The 15,745-nt window shown below is 41.5% G+C and overlaps 1 protein-coding gene across 3 annotated transcripts in view; it reads right to left on the bottom strand.

The window, feature by feature from the left end:
- Cilk1 (ciliogenesis associated kinase 1) overlaps nt 1-15,745 on the bottom strand; it is a 36,242-nt gene that overhangs the window by 19,196 nt on the left and 1,301 nt on the right. Inside the window, exons 2-4 of one of the 3 annotated variants that reach the window (XM_020180094.2) lie at nt 13,468-13,522; nt 7,634-7,755; nt 6,526-6,605 (exon numbers count right to left, since the gene is read on the bottom strand). In XM_020180094.2, coding sequence (XP_020035683.2) covers nt 6,526-6,605; nt 7,634-7,755; nt 13,468-13,522 — 257 coding nt within the window. Of the gene's footprint in view, nt 1-6,525; nt 6,606-7,384; nt 7,523-7,633; nt 7,756-13,467; nt 13,523-15,745 lie in introns of those variants that run through there. The other 2 variants (XM_020180099.2, XM_020180098.2) reach the window with 2 other exon arrangements.

Genomic DNA, 15,745 nt, shown 5'->3' with positions numbered 1-15,745 from the left:
CTACTTGGGAGGCTGAGATGGGGAGACTCAGGGTTCAAGTCCAGCCTAGGCAAATAGTTCACATGACCCATTTCCAAAATAACCAGGGCAAAATGGACTGGAGGTGTGGCTCAAGCAGTAGAGCTCCTGCTTTGCAAACATGAAGCACTGAGTTCAAACCCCAGTCCCACCAAAAAAACTCATGACAGAAAGAGACAGAGAAAAAGAAAGGAAGGAAGGAGGGAGGGAGGGAGGGAAGGAAAAGAGAGAAAGAAAAGAATTTCTGATATGGATAAGTCTGGATGGCTTATTATCAGCCTAAAGAAACTGCCCACACCCACCAGGGTAGGTAATGTCTGCTCTAAGACTTGGTATAACTGGGTCATTTTCTTTGGACCCTCCGCTCTTCAGAGCACACTCTAAGCAGAGGGGGTATAGCTCAGTGGTAGAGCATTTGACTGCAGAGCACACTCTAGCTCCTAGAAGGCCTAACTTTGTGCTCCCGTCTTGGAAATGGCCTCAGAATGGATAAAGATAAAGGACTTATCTTTTGGGAATATGTCTAGGATGACCTCTGAGACCCCAGAAAAAATATGAACTGTGAGACCACTGTTTCTCTTCCTAAGAACTCAGAACATTAAAAACACTCCAGTGAAAACACAAATGGCAGACATCGTTTTCCTACATAACAGATGGGAAAACTGAGTCATGGGAAGGGAGACAAATTATTCGTAATCCCACTAAGATGTGCGTCACGCTCTAGCAGTGGTGTAGGTACCACTCTTTCCCTCTCGAGCCACATAAGTAAATCTTGATTTGTAGCCTCGGTCCTCTCAAGTTGAGGTCAATGCTATTTCTTCCTATAAATCCTTTTTCCCTCTTATTGGGACAATTATTATTTCCAAACGTATGTGCTATCTCTTCCACATGACTCCTCTATCTTCCAACCTCCCCCTGGCGCCATCTAAAATACCCATCTCAGCAAACTCGCCTCGGCTCGGTTCACCCTGTCGCATGGACTCACATCCAGATAAAGCAGCATGCTCACACCGCAGACCTTGTACTGTGGCCACCCTAGTCATGCACCCAGTACCCCTCAACCATGTCCCCACAACAGCCAAGCTTTATCCTTTACCTCACTGTCGATCCTTCTTTAATCCATTTCCACAGAGAACAGGCACACTAATGACATGAGGAGAATAAAGATTCCAGTTTCCCACATATACCTCTAAGCAGTCCCCTTTCATACTTCAGGGTCATGACAATTAGAGGGAAAATGGCAAGGAAAAAAATTAATTGCAAACAGACTCTTAAAAATGACTGATGAGCTGCGCACCAGTGGCTCACACCTGTAATCCTAGCGACTTAGAAGACAGAGATCAGAAGGATGGTGGTTCAAAACTAGCCCTGGGCAAATAGTTCAGGAGATCCTATCTCAAAAAAAAAAAAAAAAAAAAAGCACAGAAAACAGGGCTGGCAGAGTGGCTCAAGCAGTAGAGCGCCTGCCTAGCAAGTGTGAAGGCTAAGTTCAAATCCCAGTATTGCCAAAAAAAACCTGGCTGATGAGAAAACTGTATCTTTTTGTTGCATGTCATGTGTCTTCTTCAAAGATAAACCTTTATAACAAATTTGAATATGACTTTATAATACCTAGCCCTCTGTTAATCAATGAATAATAGAATTAGATTTTTATTAGTGTTATATCCATGAGTTCTAGGTCTTTGTAATTGAAAACATAAAGCCCTGATGTCACATATGGTGACTTTTCATCTCTATTTTAACAAAATAATACTATTTCCATATAAACTTAGTGGTTTTAAGTGTGCAGACCAGCCAGGCTGCCCAATTTCAAATCTCAATTATGTTACTCACTGGGAAGTTACTGACCTTTCTGTGCCTCAGCTTCTTCATCTGAAAAATGGGGGACTAATCTTACTTACCTCACAGGGTTTTTATTTTTCAGGATTAAATATGGTGTATTTGTAAAACTTGTACAAGGTGCTATCACCCCACACCATGCAAGAGCTAGTGATCATTATTACTACCCTTAGAAAAGTCTCATTTGACTCTCCCAATAAACTGTCAAAGTAGGCAACAGATCTGGCACCACTTTTTGCAGATAAGAAAGAAGGCTCGTGAGGCTAGTGCCGTGCCTTGTCTACTAGGAGGTGGTGCAAAAACTCTGATCTGGTTCCTAGCTAGGATCGTGTTCTGCTGATGTGTGCAATGTGGCCTGTAACAATGAGCCCCTTCTCCCTCTGGGCTCCTGGATAACACTGGAAATCCCTTATAGCTGGGCCACTCAGAGATCACACAATAGCACAGTGATGTTATGATAAGAACCTTCCTGTTCAAAACTGCCTGGCTTCCAGGAGACAGGAATAGACCTTCAATTTAAGTTCAGGGGACTATATACCAGTTGAGTAACTAAGGGATTTTTTCCCTTTCATCTGAACAGAAAATGTGTCATGCTTATTTTTTGGTTAAGAACCATTGGACAAGGAAAACTTGCAAACCACAAGGAAAGCTTTTTCTCCCTGGCCACACTATTATTGAGAATTTCATATAAATATGTGGAAAGGACCAAAGAATATTTGAACGCTGGGAATTTATGTAGCACCCCTTCTTGCTGCAGAATTTGTAATTTCAGATAATACTGAATTTAAACCTGTAAAATCTTTATCAAGAAGGCCATGAAATGTCCTGAATGCTATTGAACATTAAAGGGTAGGGGGAAGGGTAAGGAAGAGTAATAGAGAGTGATAGAATAATTAAAGTACAATATATTTACAGGTGAGATACCAAGGCAAAACCCCACTGAACAATGAACAGAGACCTAAATGAAGGACATGAAGGACAGGAATGTCAAACAGGTCAAGTTAAGGGGAGGACACTAGTGGGAGGGGAGGGAAAATGAAGAGGGTAGAGGAAGTGAATGTGTATGAAGATGGAGCACTGAAACCTGTTTTAAGAAGGAGAACAATGGAGGGGAGGAACCTAACCCCAGTACATTGCATGTATATATGGAAATGTTACAAGAGACCCCCTGTACAGCTATTACATACCAAAAAAAAAATTTTTAAAAAAAGATGCTGATAAAAAACCTAAACAGGAAAGAAAGGCCATGAATACAGCAACGCACAGAAAAGGTAAAGGACTGGCTCAGGGTCTGCTCAGTAAAACAGTGGTGAAACACAGAAGCAGAGAACCATTTCTTGGGGCAAACACTGTCCTCCAAATCACCTAATACACTTCTGTTACCTGTACAGGTAAGCGTAATCTAGATATTTGCAAGGTCAACTCAAGGACAAAGCAGATAACTGGCATTAATCATTTAATTCCTGCCAAGTACATAGGCTTTGGCATTGTTTGATCAGGACCAAGTAGGGCTGTGTGTTCAGTCCCAGGGAGGGAGAACACTCAGTGACATGAAAGATGGCCATAGCAACGGCCTGCAACACTGCTCATCCCTCTCCAGGGAGCCCCTCCCCAGGGCACGATGGGCCTTCTCTCAGGGAGAAAGCGCTACCAGGGAAGAGCCTGAAACTCGCGAGCCAGCTCTGTGAGGTGCTTTAATAAGCTTCTTCACTACTGTCAGAAAGGAATAAGATGGAGTCACTGTGCACTCACCCAAGTCAAGTCAGTACCACACAAAACCCATTACAGTTTCTAAAACTCACTCATTTATCAGCGGAAATGGGACAGGACCTGTGACTTTGGTGTCTATCCCACTTACAGTCATCACCATCTTCTTCACCTCAGGTTCTCCTGCTCTCTTTGAGGACAAGTTTTTTTGTACTAAGCACAGCACATGGGCACAGACTATCTGAACTACTCCCTATCACTATGACAGTGAGACGCCTGGCAAGTTTTTAAGCCTCTCTGAGCCTCAGTTTCCTCTTCTTTGAAAGGAGTAGATACCGTCCGTTCATTGACAGGGAAATGAATAAGGTTACAGATGAAGTGTTATTCAGCTCAAACTAGAACTGGGCATGTAACTTCTGGGGAAAAGTGTCAACAATCTTTGGTAATGGCAATGGGAATGAGGCTTGAAAAAGCAGAGGTCTAAACTTCTGCATAAGCTGAGCCTTCCCTTACACTATTCTGAATGTCTAAGGCGTGCAAGGGAAATGGACGGTGCAGATTCCCAAGATACCATTTTGCCACAGGAGTATAAGGGCATTCAAATATGTGTGTGTGTGTATACACACATGCATTCATGTAGTGTATGTGTCAGATGAGAGTCTGTAGATGACACGCATGTGGGCGTGTATACATGTACGTGGGTGCAAGTGGGGGGGAATACATAGGTGTGGTCTGTGTGTATGTATATACACATATACATACATCTACATATACACACACATATGCACACAGATATATAGAGATAGATAAATCTATCTGTAGACAGAGAGAGAGAGACAGAGACATATACATTTGGTTAAGCAGCAACCTGGACAAAAGGCTACAAGTTCTTCCTGGCAACAAATACCAGAGTGACATGAAACAAAAAGAAAAAGAAGAGAAAGCCAAAGAATATTTATTTTCTTTTAGGTCCACTCACTTTCCAGTACTGAGCAGAAAGCCTGAATAACTAAAACACCATGACCTTTATCTGAATACATGCTGGTTGACCTATCTTTGAAAATCCCCTTGATTTCTCATTAGTTCTTTCTCTGGAGCTCTTAAGTCTGGTAAGCTCTTAAAATCTCTCTCCATAATATAAACCAGACCTTCTACCTGTCCCTAAGACACCATACCAGAAGTTTTCAGTGTTTTTCAAATTCACACCATCTCTGTGAATAAAGACTAAAGTGCCAGTTTACTCAACGTCAGTGGAATCGAAGGGAACCTGTAGGTTTCTATGATAGCTGGTTTGCAATTTGACTCAATCTTGCCTTATTATTTGCGTATTACTCAGCATAAGCTCAAGGCCAACAAGGATTTGAATAGATAGCCTCTTTGTCTACTTGTGTTTCGAGACAGGGTCCTGTGAACTATTTTCCCGGGGCTGGTTTTCAACCATGATCCTTCTGAGTACTTAGGATTACAGGTGTGAGCCACTGGTACCTGGCCAAAAGGGTTTAAAAGTGGCTTCACGTGATTTATGCCATACAGGAAAATAAAATAAATTAAAACTTAAACTGACAAGAAAGACAAAGGCAAAATGGTATGCATACAGTTAACCCTTAAGACACACATCAGCAAGTTTTATTTCAGTAAAAGAAATGGGCCATGGATTTGGTCCTGAATTTTTTTATATCAGCAAAATGTGACCAATGGGAGGGAAAAATGTGACCAATGGGAACATACATAGTTTACCCTAGGTAAAAATGACCCATTGCCCAAGAAGTGCAGAACTATTGTTAATATGACGAGTAGAGAGAAACTTTCATGGATTCTTTAGAGGGGACTGTGTGTAACATGACTTCAGAGGAAACACAGCAAGACTGCACAGGGTGGTTTCACGTCCTCTGCCACAGTGCAGGCCATTATACCACCTGATCAGAGAAAACAGTTCTACTGGGGCCCAGCTGCTTTGCTCCAGCGATGGGCTGGTTAGTTCAGGGAGAGATCTGGGGTATTCAGAGAAAGGGGTGGTCACATGCCCTCAAGAAAGCCTCCATTGCTAGTTTTTCCTTTTGCCAAGCAACAGTGAGTTAGAGGCTATAATCTGCAGCAACTACTTAGAGCACTGCTGGTTTTTAACCAGATCACACCCAGCTGAGGCTGGGCTGATAACCTTGTTAGCACAGAGCCACCAGGTGCACTTGCCCACAGGTGAAGGTACAGTCCTCTGAGAAGGTCATCTTAAGCTGCAGACGGATGGGCAAAGCGAATGGTTTCACACAGGCATTCACCCATTCTCTCTCAGTTGGAGGACATTGTTTGCATTATAAATACCACACCAACAAATGAGTTTCATCACTCAGTAAGGACACTGGCTTGAAATCCTTCCACGATGCCATCGGTTTAGATTTGATGGATGTTGAAAGTGAGCAGAAAGTCTTGTGTTGCACAAGGCAGCACAGTACATCTTGGTGCATTGCCAACTTGCTCTCTACCCCTGGGAACCCCTCACAGTTAGAGATTAAGAGAAGGCTGGTGGAGTGGCTCAAGGTGTAGGCCCTGAGTTCAAACCCCAGTACTGCCAAAAACAAAGAAACAAACAAACAAAACCCTTTTGAAACAAATCAAAATGTAAATACCCTAGAAAAGAATGGCGAAGGGAAGTTAGTGGGCTAACTGTGATACGCAAACTATCTCGGAATTCTAACCTAGGTCTCGTGTTGATGTATCAGGTAAAGGTCGGGAATAATTCTTAGATCCACAGCTAACAAGCTGAATGGATAAAAACACAGACATAATAAATAAGGAAAATTCAGAGATCAAGTTTCAAAAGGTAACATATTCCAAAGTCCACTGTCAGTCTTTCAATTCTCCCATCTTTCCTAGGAATTAGTTACAAAGACACCATTGCTTCCTACACCTTCTGCTGGAGGACATTTCACTGGTACTCAAAATCATGGTATCCAAATCACCTACCGTGTTTGTGAATAAATGCAAGTCCTTGCAGTATCTGATACATGATATTCCGTATGGCAGACTCCGGAAACAACTTATTTCTGTATGGGGAGAGGAGAACACAGTGGTAAGTCCGGCCTCATGACTCTTACAACCTCTTGTGTTCACATTCTTCTCTACATTTTAAGAAATTAAAGAAAACATTTGTTCATAGACTAAATTTGACCAGATCCTTTGATAATAAATACCAAAGAAAAATAATCATTTGACCATACAGAGGAACTAACTTATAAATACCAAATATGTTCAATTATATTACAAAGAAAAAAATTAAACATTTTATAATAAACTAAAAAAAAACCTTCTAACATGGCCTAGAAAACTCTACAAATCAGGCTGGGTGTGATGGTGCACACCTGTAATCCCAGCTCTCAGGAAGTCGATGCAGAGGATCTCAAGTTTGAGAGGACAAGGTGAGACTCCATTTCAAAAAAAAAAAAGAAATCTAAAAATCTCTGTCTATATATAATATAAACCAGAACTTTAAGTTTTTAGTGGAGATGATTTTGATGTCTTTTAGATTACATCATGTTTTCCCTTGGTTAGGCAAACCACACCAGACAGTGAAGATGATATCTATTCTCTCAGGTCACTCAGGGATGCAGTAAACGGCGTTCACTGTCAAAGTTCACAGTTGCCATGACAGAGAAGTTTCTTATGAGTGTCCCCTTCCCAGCATGCAAGCACCTGAGTGCTGAAGCTAGGGAAGAGCTAGATAAGTCTAGGACTTTTCAGCGGAGGTCTCAGAATTGCAAAGCTGTGTGCCCCGACTTGCAGTTGCTCTGTCCACACGTCCTCGTGGGACTGAAGAGAGCAGTACCTGTTAAGTCTTAGAGCTTCTTTGCATGAGTAACTGTAAAATGTGAACACGCAGCATTGCAAGTAGTTTCGTGGAAGCTGTCAGGGTCTGCCTAGCAGGGATGAGGCTGGGCCACTCATCTGGCTTCCAGTTGCATGACTGTTAAATGACCAGAGGAAGACTTCAGAGAGTGCAAGAAGCAAAAGCAAAATTAAAGAACATGTGCCCTTGGCAATCTTTATTTCTAAGACTGTGATGACCAAACCATACCTTTCTTTAATGAGCTGGTAGAGGTTTTCCTTCATGTACTCAAAGATAAAATAAAGATGGTCATTCTCCCTGATGACTTCTTTTAATTTCACAACATTGGCATGGTTCAGCTTCTTTAAAGACTGAGGGTGAGAAGGAAAGTAAACAGAAAAGTAGACAAAATCCACTGAAAAGTAATTCTAAGCATACTTAAGAATAAACATGTAATTTTAGAATTGCAGACAATCTGTAAGTTGTAGTTTATTTATTGACATTTAATAAACAGTGTTTCTCTGAAATCAGCGGTCACTTCACGTAGAAAAGCCATTTTGATAGAATGACTATAAGGTAAGTATTCAACCGGTAACTGATATTACTCGCTTCGCCCAGCACTTGGCAATGATCCAAGGCTATTTTAGGCTCACTCCCTCCAAATCATGGAATTCAGGTTGTGGAAGTGGCCAGAAGGGAACCAATAAAAGAAGCTGACACTTTGAATTTTCTGGCACTGGAGAACGCAGCTGCTTTGGGCTGACATCACCAGCTAACAGTGTACATACACTCTGAACAGAAAAGGCTCAAATGAACTGAAGCTAATTGCCCGATTCTCTTGACTTTTGTCGCTCTTGAGTGTCTGAGATGACGAAGGCTCATTCTTACAATGTGACTTTGAATTACTGAGGAGGAAAAGAGACATCTTACTTGGAAGACCTCACAGTGAGATGAGGAAATTCATCTGCTTCTAAGAACAACAAAGGAAAAATAAGGAACAAGATGATAGCTTAAAAAATGGCACATAAAAAAAAATGGCACATGACCTTCTGATTCCTCATCCTCACCCAAATGTCGCTCTGTGAATACATGCAAGCACAGCCCCATCCGGTATGTCGTCTGTGTTATTCTGTCATCATCCTACCACTCATGAGCAAAAACACTCTTGTATTAGCAAGGAGCAATTCTGTCCATGTACAGCGCCCGGAGACCCCCAGCTGACGATCTGCTCACTGAATGACTAGAATTTCATAGATGGTCTCCAAGGAAGCCTCCAAGGGTCACTTCAGCTAGTAAAATGAACCCTTTACTTCAAAAGCCTTTTCCTCAAAGAGCAGTGAGTCCAATAATAATGAATTGTAAAGCCCTCTTTATCTCTGAATTTAATTAAAAAGAACATCCCGTTTATAGAAAAAACAAAACATTTAAGGATGGAAGTGTTGCAATGAATATCCAAATCTGGAAGGCCATTCAAGTAATAAGATACCCAAGGGACCTGAGCTTGAACTGTGTAACATGATCAAGTTACTTCAAGCAGCTGGGAAAAGGGGAAATATGGTCAGTGAATGAGAGCAAAATAAGACTCCTCTGGAACCTTTTCCCCAAAAGACAAGTTCTTGCCAAGATGCTTCTCTGCCTTGAATCCTCAGCTCTTTGGGCCAAATCTTTCTAGAAGGACCCAAGTGGGCTGATTACTTCTTTCAGTTGGGTTGGATTCCTGGTTCCCCACAAGTTATAAACATAAACATTGCTTAACTCGTAAGTATTCACTGGATTCTCCTAACTGCAACCATCATTTTTCCTGTTTGTTTAAAATTCACTTTCACAAGCGTTGGCTGAGATATGCTTAGGACATGCTGGCTTGGGGCAAATTCATTCAGGGAAAGTGAAGTCCATTTTAGAGCTTTTCTAAAGGACAATCCAAGCTAAAGGACAATCCTTTAGCTCTTGGCCTCAAGTCTGTTTTGAGCATGAGTTACTGGCCTATGCCTAAGAGTGGGCTCACAGCTCTTGTTTCTTTGTGAGATTAAGGAGCAAATTTAAGTCTATTAGTTTAATATGAAAGAGTTAATTTTACATGGGAGACTCAATTTACAAAATATAGTTCCATAAAGAAGCATCTTATTTGGCTCTGGAAAGGTTTCTACAGGAAGGGTAAAGACAAATCACTTGTATCAGAGGCAGTAAGCTTAAGTAGAAAATCAGACTGTCCACATGTAGACAGTGCCCATGGATGAAGGCTACTTTCAACTCTGCCTTCATCCACGACTGATCAACAGTTTCTTACCTATGAAAACTACAATATACTGGGCCCTGAGGATATTCCAGGGCATAAGACAGTGCCTGCTCTTCAGAGGCAAACAACACTACTGGGAAGACAGCACTTGAATTCAAAGTGCATGTAACAGAATAAGGAAGACCATGTTAAGTGTCAAAGGAATGACGCTTAACAAGAAACAAGACACATCGAGAGGTTTCAAGAAGGAGCAATCAGCAAAGAGCACTAGGTGGTCAGTGAGGGGATCTCCTGAGATGTGACTTAGAGGAAGAGTTACATCAAGACAAGCACACCAGAGGGACGGAGTACATCAGGAGCTAAGCCCATCCTGGTTAAGGTGTGGACAGTGCAAACTCTAGGTCCCAATGGTGAAGGGTGAGAATCCCTCCCAGTTGTGCTTATCTGGAAGACTTTGGCTGAAGAAGTGGGCAGGGGGCAAACTGAATGCTGGGCATATGCCCATTGAGTTCTTCTGGCAAATCACAGCTTCAGTCGAGTTGCAGAGGGAGATACATGATTCAATTAGATTGAAAAGCAAACGGTGATGTGGGGAACCGGTACTGATGGGGAAGTAAAGTAGAGAAGAAAGAGGTGGAAAGCCAAGCGGAGAGAAGGCTGATGCTAGCTTGGTTTAGGGAGAATGGTGGGCACATTTATAGACTAAAGAGAAGAAGTCAGTGGAAAGGAAGAGTTTAAAGATATGGAAAAGAGGGGAAATTACTGGAGTAGGGATCTAAAGATATCAGAAGCTCAGATGGCAGGATATAGGCAGCCTACTCTCTCAGGATACTGTCTAAAATACCAGAGCATCATGTAAGCCAGCGCTTTAAAGAAAAATGTCACTGGGTCCTAACTCTTCCATGACATCACGGGTATAAGGATTCCTCTCCCTGCAGCAGGCAAGCAGGTGTAGAATCTCCCTGAAGTCCACAGGCTCCCCAGAGGTAGACATGGGGATGGAAGGGGAGAGGGAAAAACAAAAGAGAAGAGGTGAAGAAGGGATAGATGCATAATGGGTTTCCTTAAAGATTTCCCTTGGCTTCCTTTTGCTGCTGGGATTAAGCAGGACATGGGAAATGATGGTGAAAAGTCTTTCCTTTCCCATCTTCTCGGTGCCAGAAGGCAAAAAAGGACCTTAGCAAGAAGGAAAGCATGAAGAACCTTGGCAAGGTGCTTCTTTCTACCTCCTTCTTCTTTCCCTCCCCTCCATATTCAATGGCTGGCTATGGCCCACTGCTAGCAAGTTTGTGTGAGTATCAACAAAGACAGAAGGGTGGGGAGGATCCCTGTTGGTGGCAGATGTGGCACCTGTGCACGCAAGAAGGGAGCTAGAAACATGGGTGTCACAAACTAGAGAAGCAGCTCCTCCAGCTATGTTACTGAGGCAGATACCTGGTCCTAAGGTGCTATGGCCCTCCAGTTTTCTAAGCTGTCTGTGTGAGTGTCTCCCCTCCAGCACAATGAACACAGTTAGCTGAATAGAAATGTAAAGGTTTAGTATTTAAGTCAAGTATACTCAGAGGGCTGGCAGAGTGGCTCAAGTTATAAGAGCACCTACCTAGCAAGCATGAGGCCCTGAGTTCAAATCCCAGTGCCACCAAAAAAAAAAAAGGATACTTCTCAGCTTCATGTCACCAAGAAAATGCCCTTGTATAATCCTGTTTCTGAATCTCACACAGCTTTTATGCTCTAGGCAAGAGGCTGGCACACTATGAACCATGGTGAAATCATTTTTGTATGGTCCATAAGCGAAGAATAATTTTTATAGATAAGCATTTGTAATCAGCTTGACGATAGATAGCGAACACTGACTTTGAACACTAGTTAAGTTTAACGTTATATTCCCAACCTCAAAGGAAAGTTATTCTTCTCACTGGAAAACTAGTACCTAGTACTTCAAAAAATCACATCCAATTATTACTGCATTTTATATTTCATAAATTAAAAATTAGTGGAAATTTGTTTTCACTCTTGTTATATGTGTATCTACACAATGTCCTCAATGTGATGTTTGGCTCATGAAGTCCAAAAGAGCTACTACATGGTCCTTTATAGAAAGAGTTTGCAGGTCCCGACTGTAGATATGAAACCCTTTCCATGTACAGGACTTCCTTGGAAGAACAAGAAGGATGGGCTTTCAAACAGGGCTGAGTGAGAGACTAAGGACAGATGAAGCTCACCACTCCAGTGCACAAGGAAAGAACTTTACATGGAAAACCAAAGTGGTCAATCCTCAGAGTGAAGGGGAGAATTGAAACAGAATGAAGAGAAGAGGGGACGGAAGAAAGGAAACAGTGACTCTCGTCAGAGACAGAGTAAAAGTAAAGATCTGTGCCACCCAATGCTGACACAGCTCCACCTTGATCAAAAAACTCCATCACAGAGGATGGAGTACAAATTACTACAGGAAGAGGCAGAAACAGGTACCTAGGAAAAACACTCCACACAGGAATTCCTTTATATTAATAATTAAGATCAACCACCTTTACAGAAAACAGTAATTAACTCAACACATATATATTGAAATATATTGGTCTAAGAAATCTACTAAAGAGGGCAAATGAATTCAACAATTTTCAAAAGAAGTACAAAAGGCTAGAAAATACATGAAGAAAAGTTCAACACCCTTAGTACTCATGGAAATGCAAATCAGAACCACATCGAGAATCCATCTGATTGCCATCAACAAAACAAATACGTGCTAGGAAGAGGGGAGGGGAGGGGAGAGAGGATGCTTACATAGGTAGGAATGTAAGTTAGGACAGCCAAAATGGAAATCAGTATGGCGGTCCCTCAAAAAAAGCCAAAATACAGAAGTACCAGACACGATCCTGTTATACCACTGCCGGGCATCTATCCAAAGGAATGTAATTCAGCACACAATAGAGATGGCTGCACACCCATTTTTCTTTCTTCCTTTTTTTTTTTTTTGATGCTACTGGGATTTGAACTCAGGGTATCACACTTGCTAAGCAGATACTCTACCACTTGAGCCATGCCCCCAGCCCTCACCCATGTTTATAGCAGCAATATTCCCAAGAGCCAAGCTATGGAATCAGTCTAGGTACTCAACAACTGATGTGGCACATGTACACAATGGAGTATTATTCAGCAGTAAGTCTTCTTACTTACTTACTTCCTGGAAATTATGACATTTCCAGGAAAATTGATGGAACTGGAGATTATTATGTTAAGCAAGATAAGCCAAGCTCAGAAAGACACATATCATGCTTTCACTCACACATGAACTCTAGACCTGATAATAATAATAGTAATAATAAAAATAAAATAACATGATTGTAAAAGGGGACTGTTTTGGGAGGATCAAAAACAAAAGGGAGGTGGAAAATAGAGGGTAAGGTAATATATATATTTATATATATTTATGAAAATAGCATAATGAGAGCCACTAAAAACTGTTAAAAAAAAGTGGGGGGGGGGTTAAGATAAAGTAATGAGTAATATGGGGGCAGGGTAAATAAAAGAATAACATGGGGAGGGCGAATTTGATCAAAATACATCATATCCATGTATGTAGATATTTATAATGAAACTCCTTTGTTTAATTTATGCTAATAAAATCCACTAACAATAAAAGCATTCTAATAACAGCATATTCACTAATATAATACCATAGTAATCTTCCAGTCTTAGCTACTAGCTGTATATCATCTGCCTATTTTTTCAGCATTATGAAAAAATACAAATGAAATAACTGTATCTTTATGTAACACTAAATTTCATCATATATAAACCTATTTTAATCAGCCAAATATAAATTATCTCCTGATATATTAATAAATACCTTAACCTCCCGAAGATTCATGCACTCTTCCCAGGAATAAAACTTTCTTTTCATTCTAAAAGAGAAGAAAGAAATAGCATGCTTATTCCCAGTAACAGGCTAAACTTCACTTTTTAAAAATAATTCTGAACCTAATAATATTGCTTGATGTTGGTTTTGATTTCTATCAAATATTATACTATCTAAAGCAACATCAAACTAAAGTCAAACCAGCAGTGGGGGTGGTGCCTTGTTCTACCACTAATGAGCTAACTTTCCCCGGAGGGAAATCCAGTCTTATACTGTCTAGATCAGAGCTGTCCAGTAGAACTTTCTGTGTTGGTGGACATCTTCTGTGTTGCCCAATATGGTAGCTGCTAGATATGTAGCTAATGAGAAATTTAAATGTGGGTATTGCAACACAGGAACTGATGTTAATTTCAGTTTATTTAAATTTAGCTGCCACCTTTGGTAACTCACTACTATTTTGGATAGCACATTTTACAGCACAGGGATCAGCAAACCATAATCTATGTGCCAAAGACACCCACTCTCTGTTTTTATACAGCTCATGAGCTAAGGATGGCATTTGTGCTCCTACATAACTGGGGAATCAAAAGATGAATATTTTGTGACACGTGAAATTATATGAAATTCAACTCTCACTCCCCATAAATGAAGTTTTATGGGAATACAACCACATTTGGTCATTCACTTATATATTTCCCCATGAAACAGATGGGGCAGGTGAGGTGCACAACTTCCCCACGGCCTTACTCTGACTACTCTGACAGACCAACTTCATCCTGCCAGCTCACTCAGACATTCTGTCCTTGTCACAGTGTTTCTGGGTGAGTGATCAGTTCCTTTTTTCATGCTCCAAATATTACTTAGCACCTCCCCCAGGGACTGGAGACACAGTGATAAGAAGACATCCTTCATGGAACTTACATTATTCAGGAAGGCAGCCAATAATCTCCTCTAAGTGCTATGAAAGAAAGACACCCAGCAGTATGAAAAGGCACCTCAGAGGGACCCTATTCTACGAGTGTTGTCTGATACCCCTCCTCGAATGAAGAGATACTTCAACCCAGACCTGAAGGTCTGGCAGAGTTTAACCAGCAACAGGCAAGAAGTAAGGATTATCACAGGAAGGCTCTGTGTAGAAAGATATCTGGTGATTTCAAGATGCTGAAAGGTTAGGGACTGAAGCAAACAGACCAAGGGCTGGTGACAGGAGACAGGCTGAAGAAAACAGACAGGGCCAAAGGATGCAGCAATTTAGGAGCTTGATCCTAAAATTAACGGCCATTAAATGACAGAGAGAGAACAGTATTGAAATACATCACCTAGGTATAGGAACCAGCCACAGAGAAATGTACTAAAAGTGGGTGAACAATGTGGGGTGGGGGGTAAGGGTAAGGAAAGAATAATTGAGGGAGTATACTGATTAAAATACAATGTTTCTACAGGTGAAAGACCAAGGCAAAACCCCACTTACCAAGGAACAGCACTTAAACAACGAAGGACAAGAATGTAAAGTAGGTCGTGCTCTGGAGAAGGGACTAGTTGGGAGGAGGGTAAACAAAGAGGGTAAAGGAGGGTGAATATGGTTCATGTACTTTCTATATGTGCATGAAGATGAAACACTGAAACCTGTCCAGGTCATTTTACCATGGGGGAAGGGGGATGAGAGAGAATAAGGGTGCGGATGAACCTAACTGCACCCAGGTATAGAAATGTCACAACAAAACCCCCTGTACAATTACTATATAATAATAAAAGGGTTTTAAAAAGTTGTCTTAGTTTAGACTCCCCCAAATGCAGAGGCAAGGACTTGGGTACAGGTATTTCATTTGGGAAGTGATTCCAGGAAGCTAGGGCAAAGAGCAGAGAAACGAGGAGGAAAGAGGTGGGACATCCAAGAAAAGGTGCTTGACTGTGCTGATTTCAAGATAGGCAATGGGGGCTCAGGCCTGCTGGGGGCACTGAAGTAAGCTGGGTCAAGAGGCTGTGATGGGACAGCAGGACACAAGAATGTTTGGGACATAGTTTTAGTCAGTTAGATTCACGTGCTTAAAACAAGCTCGTCTGTCTGGTATCAATAGGGGAATGACAGTAAGCCAGGGGCCCTACAGAGGACCTAGTAGTCAGGTGGTAAACAGTATGGAAGGTTTTAGTGGGAACACAGATAAGTAGGTGGATCAGATAAATATTCAGTAGGACCTACACGACTAGATGACCAAAGGTGAGTCACAAGAGGCGGGAAGTCAGGAGGACTCTCCTGTTTTGAGGGTAA

The sequence above is a fragment of the Castor canadensis genome, chromosome 8, assembly GCF_047511655.1.
Source record: "Castor canadensis chromosome 8, mCasCan1.hap1v2, whole genome shotgun sequence".
Taxonomy (NCBI): Eukaryota; Metazoa; Chordata; class Mammalia; order Rodentia; family Castoridae; genus Castor; species Castor canadensis.
The sequence above is the reverse complement of the archived record's forward strand: the minus strand, read 5'-3'. Positions and strand labels throughout refer to the sequence as shown.